The 20,806-nt window shown below is 38.1% G+C and overlaps 2 protein-coding genes across 3 annotated transcripts; both read left to right on the top strand.

Moving 5' to 3' along the window:
* The first annotated feature begins 6,910 nt into the window (after window positions 1-6,910).
* On the top strand, window positions 6,911-9,392 carry cfap97d2 (CFAP97 domain containing 2). Its single transcript, XM_080903370.1, has 6 exons — window positions 6,911-6,967; window positions 7,767-7,869; window positions 8,086-8,166; window positions 8,388-8,506; window positions 8,598-8,781; window positions 8,911-9,392. Exons 1-6 carry the CDS (start codon window positions 6,924-6,926, stop codon window positions 9,070-9,072), a joined length of 693 nt encoding a protein of 230 aa, XP_080759496.1. The 5' UTR covers window positions 6,911-6,923; the 3' UTR covers window positions 9,073-9,392.
* A 314-nt stretch (window positions 9,393-9,706) lies between these two features.
* On the top strand, window positions 9,707-20,806 carry cdc16 (cell division cycle 16 homolog). Of its 2 annotated transcripts, none has more exons than XM_080903302.1 (18): window positions 9,707-9,904; window positions 10,091-10,145; window positions 10,409-10,503; window positions 10,660-10,698; window positions 10,822-10,962; window positions 14,318-14,477; window positions 14,587-14,681; window positions 15,035-15,168; window positions 15,374-15,453; window positions 15,548-15,597; window positions 15,681-15,754; window positions 15,870-15,995; window positions 16,550-16,702; window positions 18,160-18,223; window positions 18,324-18,385; window positions 18,667-18,802; window positions 19,505-19,595; window positions 20,024-20,806. In XM_080903302.1, exons 1-18 carry the CDS (start codon window positions 9,857-9,859, stop codon window positions 20,275-20,277), a joined length of 1,857 nt encoding a protein of 618 aa, XP_080759428.1. In that variant the 5' UTR covers window positions 9,707-9,856; the 3' UTR covers window positions 20,278-20,806. The 2 variants fall into 2 exon arrangements, with proteins under 2 accessions (XP_080759428.1, XP_080759427.1); XM_080903301.1 differs by having other exon boundaries at window positions 10,406-10,503; window positions 20,024-20,804.

Here is a 20,806-nt window from a genome sequence, read left to right on the forward strand (position 1 = left end):
TAGTAACCTTGGACCTGACAGCAGCCTTCGACACTGTAGATCACAACATACTGCTAGCCCGCCTTCAACATTGTGTCGGTTTAAAGGGCACTGTCTTAAAGTTTTTCCAGTCCTATTTGAATAATAGGAGTTTTTCTGTTCACCTTGGTGAACTGTCATTTCCCAGAGCTCCTTTAACCTGTGGCGTACCTCAGGGGTCCATACTAGGCCCCCTGTTGTTTATTCTGTACTTGCTCCCTCTGGGCGATGTGCTCCGTAAACATAATGTGTCCTTCCACATCTTTGCCGATGATATTCAGATCTACCTCCCTCTGAGGTTGAACTGCAATGTTTCTTTGCAGCCGCTACTCTCCTGCTTGTCTGACATTAAGACTTGGATGACTCTTAACTTCTTACACCTTAATGAAAGCAAAACTGAAGTCATTGTGTTTGGGCTTCCTAAAGATCCCAACTTCTCTCTTGACTTTTTGGGACCCCTAACCTCCGATTGCACTTCTTCCATTAAGAGTCTTGGAGTTATTTTTTGACAATGCTTTTAAACTTGATAAACAAATCAGCTCTGTAGTTAAGGGATCTTTTTATCATTTACGGATTTTAGCCAAAGTCAAGTCTTACCTTTGCAGGAACGATCTAGAAAGAGTGGTCCATGCTTTTATTACTTCACGGCTGGACTACTGTAATTCCCTCTATGCTGGCCTAGATCGTTCCTGTCTACATCGCCTTCAACTGGTGCAGAACGCTGCCGCTCGCCTGTTGACCGGTTCAAAAAAAAGAGACCACATCACTCCGGTTCTCTGCTCTCTCCACTGGCTCCCAGTTGCTTTTAGGATTGATTTTAAAATCTTACTGCTGGCTTTTAAGGTTTTAAATGGCACTGCACCTTCTTACCTGTCAGAACTCCTTAGTACTTATCGCCCCAGGAGATCTTTGAGGTCAGCCGATCTGATGCTTTTAGATGTTCCCAGGTATAAATTAAAGACAAAGGGAGAGAGGGCGTTTGCTGTGGCTGCACCCAGACTGTGGAACAGTTTACCTCCTCACGTCAGATTCTCCAAAAGCCTAGAAACTTTTAAAACTGCTCTTAAAACTCACCTCTTTTCATTGGCTTTTAGAAAGGTTTAATTTATTTGTTTATTTATTTTTTATTTGATCAGCGAGGTGTTTTACGAAATTGTGTTCTATTGTATTTTTATCTGTATTTACTGTACAGCACTTTGGTCAGCCTTGGTTGTTTTTAAATGTGCTCTATAAATAAACTTGACTTGACTTGACTTGACTTATCAGTGTCAAGTCTGATGGTGGTACATGGATGGAATAATGAAGAAGGAAGACCACCAAAATCTTCAGCTTTATCTCAAACCAACAACAACGGTTAAGACTCGTACACAGTTTTTTCAACTGGACAATGAACCCAAACACACACGAAAACTGTGTTTGACATGGGTAAACATTAAGGCTAACGTTAAGCTTCTGTTCCCAACGTCCTGACCTCAACTCTATTGAAAACTTGCTTAAAAACTGGATCTGTGCCAGGAAACCAAACATTTTAAATGAGTTTTACCAATGCTGCCAAGAAAAGTGGTTAAATATCCAACCAGAGTTATCGTGGAAGTATTTAAAGATATATGCTGTAACAAAAAGAAGTGTTCAAAGAACTCATTAAACGTCTCAAACTACCCTGACACTCCTACTCCTGGTGAGTGTGGATAAACTTCTGACAACTGTTTGTATTTAAACAGTGCGGATGGCAGACATCACAAGAGTTTAGAAACAACCATCACACTAAATACGATTTTAAAAGTTTGTGTATTAGAAACACTCGATGAGGTGCAGAAGAGAGAGCGATTCGTGTTAAAAGGGGAAGGATTGTCCTGTAAGTTACATGAGGAATTTTTGCAAGTCTTAAACCAAGATACAAGCAAGAGGGGACCTTGGCAGTAACCAAGAAGCTGCGATGTTCAGATGAGGTGAAGTTGCCAAGGGAAACAAGAGGACATTTATAGATGCGAAAAAAGCTGAGGTTACATTTAGAGGACAAATATGAGCGTAAATCTGATTTTGTGTTAGGGTACCTCAGCTGATTACTCCAGGATGTTACTGTACTCTGGCTAATTTGTTATCCTCATAACTCATTCCACTGTTATGTAATAGCACTGTGGGTCTTTTTTAACTTGTAAAGACTGCAGTCTTCATTATTTATACTCTTTCATAGCACAGAGCTATCTGGCATTTAGGCCCGAATGGGTTTGTATATTAAAATGGAGCAAACTTCCTACATTGAGAAGGAAGTGCAGCATGTATGCACCAAGCTGTCATCAAAAGAGCCCCTTTTAGAAAGATAAACCCTATTTCCCAGTCAAAGCATCCATTCCTCCATAGCTCAGCGGCATTAATGGAGCAGCAGGACTGAGAGCGGTGCCTTAGAGTTGTTACCTATTCTACCATCCATTAGCTGAAAATTGCGTTGAATTTAAAATAACTTTCTACATATCGACTGACGGAGGTTTTCACATGTTGTTAGAGTTGAATTTTAATCACTGGGAACTGTAACCATTTTGAACAAAGCAGAAGTCAAGGTAAAGCAGCTTACTGCACAAGCTCAAGCATTTATTGTTGACAATGTGTGTTTTTATATTTTGCGGCTGTATTGTTTATTTTGTACCATTATTCTGTAACACTACAAAGTGTCAGAACAGAATCTACTCTGGAAAAAAAATAGTAGTGTCTCTAATGTCTGTTTCTATTTTTAAAAAGGTCAAGACAGTGTTTGTAATGGCTCTTTAACACCAGTCTGACAGATGATCACTGGGTGTGGAGACAAGAGCTCTTAAAGGCAGAGGAAGGTATCCTGGTCAGTTCGCCTTGGAAGCCTGTTGATTTAAAAGGTATGGGCAATGTAGAGTAAACCGACTGCTAACTAGAAAATTGGATGTCAGGATGATTTTGATGAGAGAAATTGATTAAATCTGTCAACTGTTCGTTTTAACAACACAACTCTTTGCTTGCAGGTGTCTCTTTGGCAGTTCTAACAAGCAGGCTGGGAGCCAGCGTGATGCAGCCATCTCTCAACAGGATCTTCTCAAGGGACCTGTTACCATAGTCACTTCCATCACACAGATTAAAAAAAAACTCAATCCTGACCTTGGGGAAATGCACTCCTCCTGTTGATCTTACAGTGTTACTGGTCGCCGGGATAGATGAGAAAATAAGGCAATTGTGTGAGATTTGAGCTGACTTCTAATGTTTGTCTCAGTCAGCAGAAACAAGGTGGCTAACAGGGGAGACTGTGTTTCTGTTTTTCCTCTGCTGCCCTCAGAACATAATGAAATAGGGATGGTGATGGAATTGGATAATCTGATGGCATTGGATAATCTGAGTTCTCGCAGATGTTGAGCTTTAATGATGACAAAATTATTTCTGAGCCATATTTGAGCACATTTCGTGTGTTTTCACCTCTGGAACTGAAAGTGATTATTTCTCTTTCTTTCTCTGTGATTTTTGCATTTGTCTCAGTAGATTATAGATTGTTACAACTCTAAAACCATATAATAATGTTGAGGTGCATGCAAACAAAACACCAGTTATGTTTGCATGATTTTCTTCTGTTACTGTGCGTCCCCAGTCCCAAAGAGGCAGTTTCTCTCAACACCTATTCCCACAGCAGTGCAATGGAAGATCCACCTCTGGGAGTTCCTGGAACTGTTAGCATCCACTGCCGTTCTGATCAAGACCTGAAAACAAGCTTCACTGCATCATTATCGCTTTTCTGAATCACTTGAGGTACTAACAAAGCCTATGAGAAGCACTGTGTGCCTTCTCTTATTTCCTTTTTTTCACGATTTTGACGTCATAACTAGATGACTTAGTTGTAACTATTTATTTTCATTGTTCTAGATCTAAGATTATTATAAACTTTTTGTTTTGTTAACTCTGTGACGGAGGTTATATTTTTAGTAGTGTTTGTGTGTTGCATGTCTTGGCAACATGTAGAAAGTTTTGCATAGAGATTAAAATATTATGTCATGTTTGACCTCTGACCTCTCTCTCAAGGCCAGTAGATTATTCTGAAGGTCAAAGGGATAACAAGGCTATATAGAGCTATATATTCAAACTGCAGTTGTTTGTGCTGATAATGTTTTCAGCATACAGGGAAGGAAAAGGGGGGATTCTAAATTTAGTTTGGGCCTCTGTCGTCTTTTTCAAGGTCAAAAAAGGTCAAACTTTCAAACTTTAAAATGTCTTCTATCTTTCGAACCATGCGGTGACCTTAAGATGCGATATACATCTATAAAGAAAGTATTGTCAAGAGTAAGACAAACTGTATAAATGACAAATAATACAAAATAATTATATTCAAAATTATGTCAAGTATTTCAAAATGCATTTCAACAGGGAAAACAAAATCCTGCACTTTGTAGTGCAATAAAAACAAATGCAAACTTGTTAAAAAACTAACAAAGATGAAGAGCATACAAAAACAAAATATTATTCCACCAACAGAAGAGGATGGATGGATGGATGGATGGATGGATGGATGGATGGATGGATGGATGGATGGATGGATGGATGGATGGATGGATGGATGGATGGATGGATGGATGGATGGATGGATGGTGAGCTGCCTTGGCAGCAGTTTATGTTCTCAAAGTGGCTCTTGCTTTTGTTTTGTTGGGGTTCTTTTGTGGTTGTTTTTTAATAAATGATTAATCAAATGAAACAATGCAATTAATCAAAGTTATTTTTGATCCACCTACTTAAAATTCTGGCAAAAAAACCCCAACTCATAAATACAAATGAATATTCCAGTCAAATCCAAAAGTCCAACCTTAAATCTGACAACTGCAGCCTAAAAATCAAATCTTCTAAAACTGTTTACACATAAAAGCCACTGTTTAAGCTACCAAAAGCTCAACAACATTGTCCTTTTCTCCATGTCCCATTAGGACTCGAAAGCTTTCTTCAAATTGATTAATCATATAGTTCAATATAGTATATTAGTATGCTAATATAATCATACCAAGCCAGTGAATGTAAACACAGTATTAAAATCTGGGAAAGTCTTTGGCAGAAAGTGTACACAACAGTCTGAAAGTAGAAGGCTCTATGTTCTTATAAGCATTTTGATAACATGTCAAATTTTTATTTGGACAAAGTTAAACACTGTGCAGCAGAAACAGCAGAAACTCTATTTGTAAAGTTTCTGCAACAGTCCCTGGAAAGGTCTGAGTTTTATGTCCAAATGTCGCCTGCAGTCTGCATGAGAAATGGAATTTGGGTTTTAGTCAGAACATTTCAATAAATTCATAAATAAACTGCACAAGAATGCCTTCAAAACGTCATCGGTCCTGAAGGGCTTAGTATTCAAATCAATTCAAAATTGGTCACAGACATTTGCCCATGCTATAATCACACATATTCAAAGGCCTAGAAACATTTTACAAATATCTCAGTTTAACTGTTCAACAAAAAACACAAAAGTGTAAAAACAAAACAAAAATAGGATGGAAGAGATCTAGAGGCATGTAACATGATTTTTTTCCATCTTGGTATTCTCCATCTGTCCCATCAACACATCTCCTCTTATACAACAAAATAACAAAGTGGACTGGAAATGTTTTATTGCATATAATTCATTCATGAGAGTGCTTCCCACGCACTGAGGCAAGACTACGCTGGGAGATGGAAGGGGGGCCAATTAATTCACCTCTGAGGGCATCTGTGGGGAAATGCCAGACATGAGGCCTGTAGCCGTGACAGATCGACATCAGCTGCTAACGTCTACGACAGCTTTGTGATTGTGCAATATTCTCATTAAACCTGTACTTGAAGAACAGTTTGCTTATGAGTATTTACAGGTTTGAAATATGTGTGAAGTGAATGTTACAGTTTATTTTTCTGGCTAATTGTTATCTTAATGACAACATTTATAACAGCTTATAAGGGTGTGAAAAAACGGTGACGTGACCATTTTTTCATCAGTGCTTTTTTGTTGTTGTTGTTGTTCCTTCTAGCGTGAAATTTGAATGCTTAAAAGTAAAAATGCCATGTGTGTCAAAAGTCGTCGTAGCCAGTTCCTGTCAGTAGGGGGAAGTGTTGCATGTATATTCATTCATAGAGTCAAATCACTAGAATAGGTTTCATTCAACAACTCTGATTTCCTCTTTCTGTCTTTTATTTCCCGGATGATACACATAATACTTTATAAACACATTGAAATAATCCAACGTGATACCACAGTATAGAAGTGTAATGCTTTGTATTTCTAATTTAAGTTAAAGGTTTCACAATAATTAACTTTCCTCATTTTTCCTCATGACCAGGCAAAATCTAACAATGTCATTTCTTGTTTTGTGTATAAACTAAGTTTGCACTAGTGTTAGTTTAAGTGGCACTGGTGTAAGTTTTCCACTGTTATTGACCGTATGTACTTAAAATACAAAAGATACTGTATACTGTGTCCTTACAGCTTATAAATTCATTCTACATTTGGTTAAATTAATTCCACTGATGCTCTAAAAGATGAAGAGATCAAAGTGATTAGTGGACATAATGTCTAGCCAGACACAGTAAGTGTTATTTGTTTTACTTTGTAAAAGTAAACTAAACTAAAAAAATAAATAAATAAAAGCAGTTTATGTTCTAGCTCATTTTCCTCATTTTCAGCTTTGAACTATGTGTAAATGCGTCTTCACACAGCGGCTCATTTTACAGCCACTCGCTCCACAGTCTGCTCGCTAATTAGCCTATCTCTGTGGCTGTATGTGTTTCTCTGTGTGGAACAAACCAAACAGGCGCATCGTTTGAAACCATTCATCTCCGCTCTCTCGCTCTGCTGTCATGGCAACCGTGTATGACTGGCACGAAACACACTGCAGTTTTCTGAGCTTTAGTCCGCGCGGACGGTTCAGCGTACTCTCGGAAAGATGAGTAAAGAAACCAAGGAAGCAGGGCAACCACAGACTGCAAGGTGAGGCAGGGAGCCCGAGGGTATTTACGCTAATTGATTTATTGGCGTACGCGCCAACTGTTGATGCACCCTGTTAACAAACTGTCCGTCGTTTATTTGGATTAAGAGATGCTGGACAATTTAGGAAAAAAAGTCCCATCTCTACATAGGCCCTACTGCTTTATTTATTCGGCAAAGCTGTCCTCTTTGCATGAGCCTATTTTCCACTGCAGAAACTTTCCAGGGACCGTGAACCTTTGGGGGGATTCACTTCGTTTACATGGCTGGAACTGGATACAAATAAGTTAATCTAAAGCACTCATAAATAAACATACAGTCCATGAAACAGAAACACATACCTGCCACATAGAGCAGGTGTATAAGAGACATGGAGATGGCCAAGTTATAGGTACTAGAAAAAAGAAGCACCCCTGATCTGGACAGGGCATCCCAGAGCTTGTTATTCTTGCATAATTTGCCCATACTTTTATTGTGCTATTCCTTATATTGTGCTATTCATTGTATCTTAATATATTGTATTGCTAATAGTTTAGTCTGTTTTTGTTTTTGCTTTTGTTTTTCTTAATGTTACTGGACTGGAGCAACCATAACCCACATAATTTCCCCAGGGATTAATAAAGTATTCTGATTCTGATTCTATTTTAAATAATCTTGAGCAATTTTAAAACAATCCCCATGTGGATTTTATTTGTTATAGTTTTCTTCATTTTCATTGTATCATTAAAATGTGTGAAACTGTTTTCTGCTGAGTGTAAAGGGCTTGGTTTTTTGCAGCTTTTTTTCTGTTTTCTCTTTACAGGAAGCTGTCGCTGCATCCCTTAGCAGTGCCCCTGTTTCCCACTGCAAGCAAATACCTGCAGGAGAAATTGGACCAGGCTGCATACGACATGCACAGAAAAAGAGTTAAGAGAAAAGTCTTTGATTTTTACATTTTTTTAAAAAACATTTGTCATCATTTTCCCTGTTTGCCCATATTCTAAATGTCTTGACCTTAGATTGTTTGGGGGGGGGTTTTGTTACAAACTAATCTACCTTTTTGTTTTATACAGTTGTTTTAAATTCAGGATAATCACGGTTTACCGCCTCAGACAGACATGTATGTGGTTTTTTCCCCCAAGGTGATGACAGCAAATCCAGTGGTAAACACGGGACCACCAAAGACATATAGTCACCTCACTCCCAAGCAGAAGAATCACAAGGTTGTCCTTTGAGTGAGAAAACATAAGAAATTTAAATGAATAATTAGAATCACAAAATTATTTTTACCTCCAGTCAGTGTAGAATAAAGTATTGTGAAGCCTGAAGTGATCCAATGTAATAACAATGTTTTAGAGTGACTAAAACACAGTTTTTACATACATGTAGTTAGAATAACCTCCTGTAAATGTGACTGTTTCTAATCACATTTTGTTGAATTAAGACTGAATCGCTGAGGATGCTGGAGATTCAGAGAGAAAACAATAGGCTTAGAGAGAATATATCACATATTATGAGCACACCTGGAAGAGTCGACAACTGGAATTTCTATGAAAAGAAAAGGTCAGTTAAGTTTCGTAATAACGGTGTCAGAACAATAGGGTTTTCAAAGAAATAAGGCGGCTTAATTGTGCTTTCTTTTTCTTCAATATAGCCCTGGGAACAAAAATCAGCAGCTGGAAATGCTCAGAATTGCCCAAGAGAATCAAAGGATCCAGCTTAAACTGAGCCAGTGCAAACCTTTCTATGTGAGGGCTTGGCACGAGGATTGGCTCAAAACTACCGAAGTGATGGAAAGAATTAGTCACTATCCTCATGACAGAGAAAATCAGCAAAAGGTGTCCTTTTCTTTCTCCCTTAAAGCTGCATTGCATTCCTTAACTTCTATGCTCTATATGCTTTTGTTTCACACTATATGTACAAATCAGATAAAAATGTGAACACCTGATCTCATGTGTCACTGCTAGGGACAAGAAAAAAGCAGCAAGGTAAGCAGGAAATGTGGTGCAAAGCAAAAGAAGAAAAACGAGCAACAAGGAAGAGGATACAGGAACACAGATACCTTTAAAACAAATGCACTACCAAATGAGAAAAGGAATGAAAGAAAGAAATCACAAGATACACCCTAAAATTCAAAATAAATCAATTAAAGCAGTCATTCTATTGACAAGTCACATGTTTTTGATGTATTTAAAAATGCCAAGGACTCCTAATAAACCTAAAAATAAAAACAGGAAAAATGTTAATGCAGTATTTGTTATTCTGTGATTAGGTAAGCAATTTTAAATGCAGTTTTCTTTTTCCTTTTTTCATATTGTTACTTTATTTGTATTTCATTTTATCCTGACTTCATTCTATTATATTTTTACTTTCAGAATACTTCTTACATTATTAAGATATTTGTTTAGTCATTAGTGTTTAAAATGTATTTCTCTTTTATCCCTATACCATTCTGCCGATTTATTCTATTTGTTATGCATGTATTGTGTTTATTTAACTGCTGTAAGATGAAAGGTGTTCCTGTTGTATCTGTCTTCACTGTTGTTAATGTGATGACAAATAAAAACAGGGGAAATACACTGAAATAACATATATTATTGTTGTTGTTGTTGTTGTTGTTGTTGTTGTTGTTGTTGTTGTTGTTGTTGTTGTTGTTGTTGTTGTTGTTGTTGTTGTTGTTGTTAGGTTAGGCGGCCAGGGGGCCAGGAGCGTCAACGTGGAACTTTCTATCACGACGTAGTTTCCTTACGGAACGGTTTAGCGGAGCACTCATTGCAGAAAGAAGCCGCGGGTTTGATTTTACGCAGCTAGCGAGATCTCACGTAGTGTTTTAGTGCATTGCTTCCTCTGCTTCTTAGAATGACACACTTGTGATAGTCAGAACTTTTGACAGTCCACTTTTAAAAAGTCAAAATGAACCTCGACAGACTCAGAAAGCGAGTGCGGCAATACATCGATCAGGTAGGAAAAAAATATTAGTTTCTGTGTTGCTAGCTTACGCTAGCTTTTTTTTTTTTTTTTTTTTAGCACGTTTGGTGTCAGTGGTAACGAACTCTTGCTGTTTTCCTCTTTAACAAATAACAGCCAGTGAGCAGCTTGACATATATTTTGGAGACTGATGCGGTGCCTTTGTGTGTTTGTTTACAGCAACAGTACCAGAGTGCTCTATTTTGGGCCGACAAGATAGCATCTCTCTCTCACGGTGAGCAAATTACGGTAGTTCTAATCTGTCTGTTAGAGTAGCATTACTTAACCTGTCAGCAAAACTAATGATGGTGTGTGTGGTGCTTCATGGGAAGTGGTTACGTTTTCCTGTTACGTTGCAGCTGAAAGAAAGTTTTACTAGCGGTCTGGGCGGATAACAGATTAGCATCCTAGCACATCTTCATTGGTGTGAAACCTGCCAGCGATAACTTCCTAACCTCTAAAACTGATAACCCTATCGACTTTGTTTACATACAGAAGATCCCCAGGATATTTACTGGCTTGCTCAGTGCCTTTATCTGACCTCACAGTACCACAGAGCCTCCCATGCCCTCCGTTCACGTAAACTTGACAAGGTGCGTTGCGTGAGTGTTGAAAAGTGGGTGATTGCCTTTATAACCGTGTTTAGTACGGGGGTGGTGTGTGTTAGAGTTAAACTGTTTGTCATAAAAAAAGTCAGCAGCATAATGTCAGACCAAAGTTTTAAACATCTCTTGTCTTCTCTTTAACAGCTGTACGGAGCTTGTCAGTATCTTGCTGCAAGGTGTCATGTAAGTAAATGGAAGATGCACAACATGCCAGTTGTTATAGCCTTTTCTGCAATCTTCTAAATTGCAGATAATCGATTAGATCTGTCATTTTTAATGCTTCTTATTTGTTTCTGCTTTTTCTAGTATGCTGCCAAAGAGTTCCAGCAGGCCTTGGATATCTTAGATGCAGAAGAGCCAGCAAGCAAAAAGCTTTTGGACAGGAGTGGAAAGGAAGACAATGAGACATCAGAATCAACCAAGGATTGGGACATGTCCCCTGCTTCTGTAAGTCTGGGTTGCCATGTGGTGTGTATGTTTAATGAGTTATATTTTTAAATGATTTGACCGCTCATTATATCACAGTGGAGTTGTAGATAGAAAGCCCTGTACTGCCCTATATTACACCTTAATTTGTTTTTATATAATTGCGTGGAATGAGTCTTGAGTTGAATGTTTTTAATAGGCAAAAAATACATAAATAAGTAAATGACGAGTTAAATTTTTTCTTCTTTTTTTTTTCTGCTGGATCTGAAACTTGATCCGATCTGTGACGAAAAAAACATGATCCGGTCCAAACCGTGAGACTTTTGATCCGTTGCACCACTAGTATACAGTGGAATAAACAGTTACTGATGTGTAGTAATGACAGAGAGTAAGAGGAAGAAGCTCCTCATCATTCTCTCTGTTTTGGCCTTAAGGGAGCAGAAGCGCTTCCCAGACCTCAACAGTGAGAAGAGTCCATTGTTGGGATGGGAGAGATCCCTCATAATCTTCTTGGCTTTGGTCTTGCACCGCTTAGTGTAGTTAATTGCTGTATGTGTGACGATGTTCTTGCAAACTTTCATTCAGATTGGCCCACCTGTTAGGGAGGAGATGGAGGTGCATACAAACATACATAACAGTAAGAAGATAGTTGATCTTGTTGAGGACTTTAGGAATTTTCGTAAAGCCCCTTACTTTTTAGCTGCGGACAATATTCTACAATACTGACTTAGTGTTATGTTTGTGGCCTGATCACATGTAGTAACCAGTTATATTGTAACCTGTTTGGGTATGCTTAGAAAAAGACACTTAACGTTGAGATAACTGAGTGTTAGATTATTGTATAAAATAGTGCTGATTGCATCCTTTGGACATGCTCTGCCAGCTGGCGTGGTCTTTTCACATGACCTCACGAGGGAAAATTGAATACAGAGGAGACGGCGTCAACTTCAGCTCAGCTTGTCAGTCTGTTAAACTGCTGGAGCACCTGACTCAAGCACACTCTCCTTCGCACAGACATCATTTACAAAAGTATTTAACAACTAACCAACAACGAGAAACCATTTGATGCTTAAGAGACACAGAGTGACAGTAGGCAGTATAGCTTTGGTTTTTTAACATGAAACTAATTCTTTCAGCCAGGGGCCATATAAAAATGACACCCTGAGACTGCTTTTTAGTTTTAGCTTTCTTTTTTTCCACTGTGATATTGTTTCTGTCACTATTTAGCTAATATGAACTAATTTTAGTCTGTTAGCAGCAATCAACCTAGTGAAGTCACAGTCTGTACTGGACAAGATGGTGCTAGACATGCTCTAAAAACAGTCACTTTTAACTTAAAACACTTATTTTTTGTAATTCCAGCTTCACAGACAGTGTTAGATTTGTGACAGTCAATTAGAGCAGGGCTCCATGGTGGAAATTACCTTAATACATGTAGAGTTTCATATCCAGTTTAAGTAAAAGTGAAATAACTGCTTAACAATTTAATTTAACAAACATAATCGAGCCTTGTAACTCTCCAGGAACTGAAACTGAGAAATATTTTCTATCTGCGATGGTGTATCTTGGGTTGCTCTTCTTTCCTACCATGTAAACATCTTCCATTTCCATTCATCGTTTGCTCTTCCTGTGTTATTGAGTACAACTAGTGAGTGCAGCGAGCGGTGCTCAGTTGAGTCATTTGCTCACTTTTGGTTTGCACATCACCAGCTCTCTTATGTCTACACAGCTAGGTTATACTTAATAGTAGGGCTGCTCAATTAATCGAATTTTAATCACGATTACGATCTGGGCTTTCAACGATCATTAAAAATGACTGAGCCGATTATTAGCCCCTCCCTCATTTATCCGCGACACCTTAAAGGCCGGTCCGTGAAAATATTGTCGGGCATAAACCGGTCCGTGGCGCAAAAAAGGTTGGAGACCGCTGATTAAGAGGACCCGAGGGAAGCTCGGAAAGCTAAGCAGAAGTTATTTGGAGAGTGACTGCCGTTGGTTGAAAAGAGAGTTTAAAAAAAAAACTTCAGTGGTGTTGCACACTATTTTATATTATTTTTTTAAAGTCATTGTTAACCCTTTAAAGCCGGTCAGAGCAGCACGCTCCGTTTTGCGTAACTATTTTTAAATCCCTGTAGAACCTGAACCGTGTAAGCTAGCGCAATAATTTGTTTTGCATATGAAACCGGAGGAGTTGTACTTACATCTGATGCCATCAGCTTGTCCTCGGTCACGGTTTCGTTCCACATATAGCTTTGCAAAAATTGCATAAAAAGCGCTTGCAGGAACAAAAACATAATATTCCAGAAACACGCTTTGCCGTTCCTATCAGCTGTTCGTAACACTTCCCACAGTGAAATGATGCACATGCTGTTTTCTTTGCAAATTTGCATCATAGGATTGTTTTTTGTTTTTCCTGCAGTATATAAAAATTGCTGTATCTCCAAAATAAAACTATGAAGACACTCAAAATAAATTTCCTGTTGTTGTAAACTATTTTTTGCAACTTTATTGTATTTAAAGTTTTGAGGGATAAACCTCTTAAATTTCTCCAAGTAGAAATATATGTAAACAAAACAAAAACGATTTTCAATTTTTTTTGTAGTTTATTGCACTTTTTTGCAATTTATGTAATTACTATGGACTTAATGCATACATATTATTAAAATATGGGCTATAACAGTTGTATTGATGTATAGCAACTTGAAATGCTCCCACAAATGGCACTACAGCATGTAAAAAAATAATATAAGCTCTGGTGGACTTGGTTCTATAGTAGGTCTTAAAGGGTTAAATAAATATCGTCAAATAATCGTGATCTCAATTTCAGTGAAAATAATCGTGATTATCATTTTTGCCATAATCGAGCAGCCCTACTTAATAGTATATTTGTACCTTTTGTGAACCACATTTTCTGTTTCCACCTTTAGCGAAAACCATTTTCATGTGCAGTGAAAGAAGCGTTCGGGAAGGGTTGAAACATTTTAGCACAAACAATGTCCCCCAGACTCTGTAACTCTCCTCCTTTGGACTTGAGATTAGTGAATTCTATAATCTATTTTAAAAACCAGTTACCTATGCTCAAGTTCCTCAATAAGCACCCACACTTCAAACAAATTAAGAATGATCAAGGTCTTCAAACACGTATTGAGGCATGAAGGATCCTTTGTACCAGTGAGTTATGTCCCTGTGCAATCCACACAAATTCTGTTTGTAGAGAAATAGCATAAATTGTTCTTTCCTTCAGGATGTGAGAATTATCTCAAAATGCTGTCCAGTGTTGTTGTGTATGGAGTATTAACACTCTATGAATTTATGTCCAGTGTCATAGACTCAACCTTTCTTTCTATTCATCTTTGCTCCCAATGAAATATTTCAGATCAGCAGCTCCATCTGCCTCCTGCGGGGTAAGATCTATGATGCCATGGATAACAGACCACTGGCCACCTCCAGCTACAAAGAGGCCTTGAAACTGGATGTGTACTGCTTTGAAGCCTTTGACCTTTTAACGTCCCACCACATGTTGACTGCACAGGAAGGTGAGACTCTGTGGCCAGCGTGTGCACTAAGAATTCCATTTTGTGCACATTAATGCCATAATAATTCCAGTAGTTTATAACAACGCTGTACGTTTTCATCTTTCAACAGAGAAGGAGTTCCTCGACTCCCTTCCTCTGAGTCAACAGTGTACTGAGGAGGAAGAGGAGCTGTTACACTTCCTTTTTGAGAATAAATTAAAGAAGGTAAGGGGTTATGCATTTAGTTTAACAACTGGATTTTAACTGTGAATTTATAAAGTTGGGGGTATTTTTTCCCCCTCTTTTCAAGGATTGCAACCAAAGGCCCAACGCTAACAGTGAATTTATGATTAAGGATATTTTTTGTGATATCAGCTCACTGGTTTGCCATTGCTGATAACAAATTATAGAAAAATGATCTCTATGCAGTTATTATAAGCATGAGTGTGTAGAGTGACTGTTGTCTGTTGTTGCTGTGTGATGGTTTTGTCTGTTTTCACACCATCTCACATTTTAACCTTGCTATGTGCTTTCACAGACATGAATTTGACACATGCTCTCTCTGCTTTCCTCTGCAGTATAACAAGCCCAGTGATTTAGTGGTGCCAGAGATGGTCAATGGTCTTCAGGACAACTTGGATGTCGTCGTGTCTCTTGCTGAAAGGCATTATTATAACTGTGATTTCAAGATGTGCTACAAACTCACATCAATGTAGGTGTCCCAGGGTTTTCATTTAGTAGTAGCAGACTTAGTGTCACTGTAGAATCTAAGAAAATGAAATCTAGCTGTAGATTTTGCTCTTTAACTACGCTAGATTATATTTGTATACATTTAGATTTATGAATGACTAGCAAATACATTTTTTGTGACTTCTGATTTTGGTGATGTACCTGAAGTACACCTGTTTTGATTACAGGGTAATGGTTAAAGACCCCTTCCACGCCAGCTGTTTGCCAGTCCACATAGGAACACTGGTGGAGCTTGGAAAAGCAAATGGTAAAATATATACACGGGTTTATTCATACAGCATGTTTAGTTTGGTTCCCCTGAATATCAGTTTAATGTTTTTGTTTTGTTTTTGTCCGTGCAGAGTTGTTTTACCTCTCACACAAACTTGTAGACTTATATCCCAACAACCCAGTAAGTTTTTTTTTCATTATTTGATCTGTTATACATTTTTTTCCCCCAATTATTTTGCTGATAACTAAAAACCTTTTAACCAGGTGTCTTGGTTTGCTGTGGGTTGCTACTATCTCATGGTTGGCCATAAAAACGAACATGCTCGACGATACCTCAGGTATTTATGTTGCCTCTTAAAGAGAAATCCATCCTTTTTGTTACAAAAAAAAAAAGTTACTGACAGTTTATGTTCTGGTCTCTCAAACATATTTGCTGTTGTACATCTCCTTAAGCAAAGCCACCACTTTGGAGAGGACTTACGGTCCTGCATGGATTGCCTATGGGCATTCCTTTGCGGTGGAGAGTGAGCATGACCAAGCCATGGCTGCCTACTTCACTGCTGCTCAGCTGATGAAAGGGTAGGTTGATGATTGATGTGTCAGAGAATGATCCATACGCATGTAAAATGTTTGTCTGTATATAGCTGCGGTTGGTAAAGAATTTTGTTAAAACTTTAATTACAAAAGAGTCAAATGTTTCTATCATGTCCTTTAAAAACCTCAGCAGTATCCAAGCATAATGCCATCCAGGTTGTGTTGAACATACATATATTTTTGCTGTATTTTTGCCAGATTACATGCTGAGAGCCACGAGTATAAAAGCATTTCCTGCTATTGACAAGAAAAAAATATTGGCTTAAATGTCTGCAGCCATATTTGCAACCTTTTATTTGTGTGTTTGTGGTGTTGTTTTGGGGTCATTGTGACATTCCTGCTTTACATTCATGCTTAAGTGCATGCTTTTGACTCCTTGAATCTTTCTAGACTATAATGGTGACTAAGAAACACAACATACTGTCACATGTAAAAGTCAGGTCATGTTATTGTTGAGTATTCTGTGTGCATTGACGTGCTTGTAAAACATGAGATGAGGATAGATTCAGCTTTCCTGTTTCCTGTACTCTGTTACACAGGTGTCACTTGCCCATGCTCTACATTGGGTTGGAGTATGGATTAACCAACAACTCCAAGTTAGCAGAACGTTTTTTCAGCCAGGCTCTTAGCATTGCTCCAGAGGACCCATTTGTCATTCATGAAGTGGCAGTGGTTGCATTTCAAAATGGAGAGTGAGTATGACGGCACAAACACCCTTAAACTTTTTGTTGGACACATTTAGGATAAATGTTGTCATCAGCAAATGGATATTGGTATCATAAACTGTATAGAATGGATGGGTGTAATTACGCTCATGTCTCCTGTTGGTCTGCAGCTCTGCTTCGGTTTACAAATTCAAACAAACACTGTGGTATGAACGAGAGTTAAAAATGGCCCAAATTCTTTCATCTTAAATAAAATGATCAGTGTGGCTGCTCTTCTGGGTGTTACAGTAGAGCTTAACCACCCAAGCATCTATGTAAAAGAGGATTTAAGAAGTTTAACAGTTACAAAATTAGCTCAGCAGTTTCCACCTGAAGATGATTATACCATGTTCTGATTGAGTGATTTCTAAAAAGCTCAAATGTGCTGTTCTGGTATCACTTCAGACTTGAATGAAGACAGAAAACTAAACAACAGCAATGTTTGTACATTGAAGTTGATCTAGGTGGTAGCTAGCTACAAAGCTATGTAGCTAATTAGGATATTAAAAACACATTAGCAAAGTAGTGATGGAGGATGAACATTAACTTTTTCTACTTCAATAAAACTTAATGTGAGGTTTCCCGGTGGGCAAAGAAAATGCAATCATAGGGCAGGTAAAGACGCTTAAAACAAACTCCAGTCAACAGAACATCTGTAATGATCCATCCATAGCACGAGGTTAGACATCAACATTTTTGTGCGTGTTTTGCATTACTTCCTTTGGAAAATTGCTAAACCTCAGCTTAATCTACCCATTCAAACAGCCTAAAAATGTGATGCACATGAATAGCCGACAATGATCAGAGCTTATTTTTAGAGGGTGTTTATATTAAATTAAACAAAGATGTAAAGCATTACAGCACATTTAAAGGACGACAGCCTTAATGAACAGAGTAGGAGCTTGGCCCCGTAAGCAGGTTTTGGTGCGTCACTTAACAAGCAGATAATTAAATGAGGTAAATTTAGCAGCTAGTTACCAAGTTTTGCTGCCTTTGTGAGCACCCAAGTGTACACGTACACACATACACAGATATCATTTAATTATGCATTATTTCAAGCTTTAGTTCATTGAAGTTGTCTAAATCATGTACAGTTGTCATGAAGGGGGAGTTTATGGACAAATTGCTTTTTGTGACCTTTTGTTCTGTAAATATGCGAGTTTCAACTGTAATGTTGGAAATCACTGGACCGTGACAACAATTTTGGAACCAGCCTCAAGTAGCCATCTGAGGAAGTCGTTGCATAACGTGTGTTTGCATTTATGTAATCTTGGTTTTTATACAGTCTTGGTATTTAAGTACAGTGTAGGAACCATGTAAGAGATCTAAGAGATGTTGCAAATTTGAGTAAATCCTAATGTATAGAGTGCACTGTTGTCATGTGTTAGTACACAGATTGCAGACAGTTATTTAGTTGCTTTCTAAGAACATTTTTTCTGTTTCAGCTGGAAGACAGCAGAGAAGTTGTTTCTTGATGCACTGGAGAAGATCAAAGCCATAGGGAATGAGGTAACAGCTGATTGTTTTAACTGATACCATCAATGGTGATCCATGTCTTGAAAACTTAAGTCTTTGCAATATTTTTGTAATTTTGTTTTTTTAATTAAAGGTTACTGTGGACAAGTGGGAGCCTCTGTTAAACAACTTAGGTCATGTATGTCGGAAACTGAAGTAAGTACTACTTAATTACATCAAGACTGTATTTGCAGACTGTGTTATGTCTCATTGCCATGGTACATGATACGCTCAAAGTTGATTTTATAGTTACTGATTAATTTCGCTACATATAAATTGGAAAATTATATAGCTGTTGTTATTCCATCAGCAAACATAGAAATGGAAAGTTTTGTAATCATTTTAAATGCACTATTTATGACATGTAAAGCCTGCTGATGATGTTTGGCTCACTCAGTGAGTAACAGCTTTGCATGTTGCTGTGTTTGTTTCCTTAGAAAGTACGACCAGGCTCTGGAGTACCACCGTCAAGCTCTGGTGTTGATCCCTCAGCACGCCTCCACCTATGCTGCGATAGGATACGTGCACAGCCTCATGGGTGACTTTGAAAGTGCTATTGACTACTTCCACACGGTAAACTTTAAAGGGATCCGTTGGTTTTGTTCCTTGTTTGTCTTTTAGTAAGAGGCACTCACAGGGAGTTGGAGTTCCTGTGGGTTCTTAACAGTCTGAAACAAAGTTACTAAAATGAATCTCTCATAAGATTACTGTGTTACTGGTATTTTAGGTAGCATTTTTAGTAGGAAAGAAGGAATAATGTATAGCCTATGAGATTTTATTTTTTTTTTTTTTTAGTTAACCAAACACGTACACCAAAAAAAAAGTACACAAGAATAATCTGACATAAACTATACACCGTCTAGATATCGTACAGGTTCACTTAAAATATAAAATGACTTGGCTCCAAAAATTTGACTTCTATCACAAGTTAATAAGATAAAGTAGCTATATTATAGTTGCATCTTAAAAAATATAATATTGCCCAATGCAGAGAGGTATTTTTGATTTAGCAGTGACTTTGTTTTGGGGGTTTTTAAGCCACAGATATAATGCATGACTTTGATCAATGTTTGGTTTTAATTCTTATTTTAGCTCTTGAAACGTTCATTTTAATTCTTTATTTGTTGTTGAGGGTGCTGTCCAGAATACTAGCAGCCATTAAAATCACATAATTGTATTATTAGCACATAAAACATAGTCAAAACAATCTGTTTTTATCATTTAAAAAAAAGGGTTAAAGTAGTTTGTTGGGGGGTTTTTGTCTTTCTTTGGCAGGCACTGGGACTGAAAAGGGATGACACTTTCTCTGTGACGATGCTTGGCCACTGTATCGAGATGTACATCGGTGACACTGATGCATATATAGGTTGGTTTCAATTTTGGAAAATATTTTCACATTTCTTATGTCTCATATAAAGTAAATTGTTAAAGAATTTAGCTGTAAAAAATATTCATAGTCACCTTTTTTTATTATCTAAAAGGGTATTTCCTTTGTGTGAGATTAGGCACCTTCTTAGGAACCTTGTATTTGTGATGCCACCATAGACAATAAAAGGGTCTGGAGGCTAGCTGTGGTTGCAAAAAGACTTTCTCAGGAAAAGCATAATCTTCTCTAATATTCTCCACTGAAATCCAAAGCTATCTGCAGCAATATATTAATAGCACTATAGACTAAAGGGGTAATTATAAAAAAATAGATTTGGGCTTTAACTGTCCTTTTAAGTCTGCGTAATTGTAATTACATGAGTGATATCTGCCTCAGAAAATGAAGTCTTCCTGTTTGTTTCTGCTAAGGCACAGACATCAACGATAAGGTGCGAGGCAACTTGAACACTCCAGCGCTGATGAAGATGCTGAACACCTCAGAGCCTGATGACCTTCTAGCCACTCCGAGATTGGAAGACACTAGCATCATGTCTTTGGAAACGCCTATCCCAAATCAGGACAAGATGATGCTGGAGACGCCGCTTCGGCTCTCGTTAACCCTGGAGTGTGACATGTACGAGAGCGACGTGATGTTAGACACCCTATCAGACACCAGCACGTGATCTCTGCCACGAGGTGGAACTGTCGTGGCAACAGGGTGGCATAGGTTCACATATCCATGCCCAAGGACAACACAAAACCTTAGCACCTGCTCTTTACCAAAGGCTTCCTGAGGTTTCCCCGTCTTGTGCATAGTATTGTTGTTTCTCTAAGCAGCAAAACACAGAAGAGGCAGTTGTGAACATTATTAACATGAGTAAGTATAGATTAAATCTGATACGGCACCTGCTGTATTGCATATTATGTTTGCATGAATGCACTTTAAAAGGGGAATACCTTGGTTAAGGTGCTTAGTACGTGGCCTAGCAAAGGCACAGCACTGGACCTTGGGTTAAGACACTGGGATCATGTGTTCCTATGACACTTGAATGAATAGGGGAAAGAAGCCACACGCCTCACGTCATAAATTAAAGACTACAGTTCCTGTGGCAGCGCCCCCACCCCCAATGCTTAACCTGTGGATTTTCAACTTGAATAAAGAGCCAGCTAACAACAAGCCGTTTTTGGTGGGGGAAAGCGTTTTGATTATTC

This window comes from Rhamphochromis sp. 'chilingali' (genome assembly GCF_963969265.1).
Source record: "Rhamphochromis sp. 'chilingali' genome assembly, chromosome: 14".
In the NCBI taxonomy this organism is placed as follows: domain Eukaryota; kingdom Metazoa; phylum Chordata; class Actinopteri; order Cichliformes; family Cichlidae; genus Rhamphochromis; species Rhamphochromis sp. 'chilingali'.

What these genes read in the sequence shown, in the direction of transcription:
- cfap97d2 (XM_080903370.1), top strand. Translation starts at nt 6,924, where the DNA reads ATGAGTAAAGAAACCAAGGAAGCAGGGCAACCACAGACTGCAAG. An exon ending in ACGACATGCACAGAAAAAGA is followed by an intron (nt 7,870 to 8,085) that starts GTTAAGAGAAAA and finishes TTTTCCCCCAAG; the next exon opens with GTGATGACAGCAAATCCAGT. An exon ending in ACAGAGAAAATCAGCAAAAG is followed by an intron (nt 8,782 to 8,910) that starts GTGTCCTTTTCT and finishes TGTCACTGCTAG; the next exon opens with GGACAAGAAAAAAGCAGCAA.
- cdc16 (XM_080903301.1), top strand. Translation starts at nt 9,857, where the DNA reads ATGAACCTCGACAGACTCAGAAAGCGAGTGCGGCAATACATCGATCAG. An exon ending in TGCTACAAACTCACATCAAT is followed by an intron (nt 15,169 to 15,373) that starts GTAGGTGTCCCA and finishes TTTTGATTACAG; the next exon opens with GGTAATGGTTAAAGACCCCT. An exon ending in CTATTGACTACTTCCACACG is followed by an intron (nt 18,803 to 19,504) that starts GTAAACTTTAAA and finishes TTTCTTTGGCAG; the next exon opens with GCACTGGGACTGAAAAGGGA.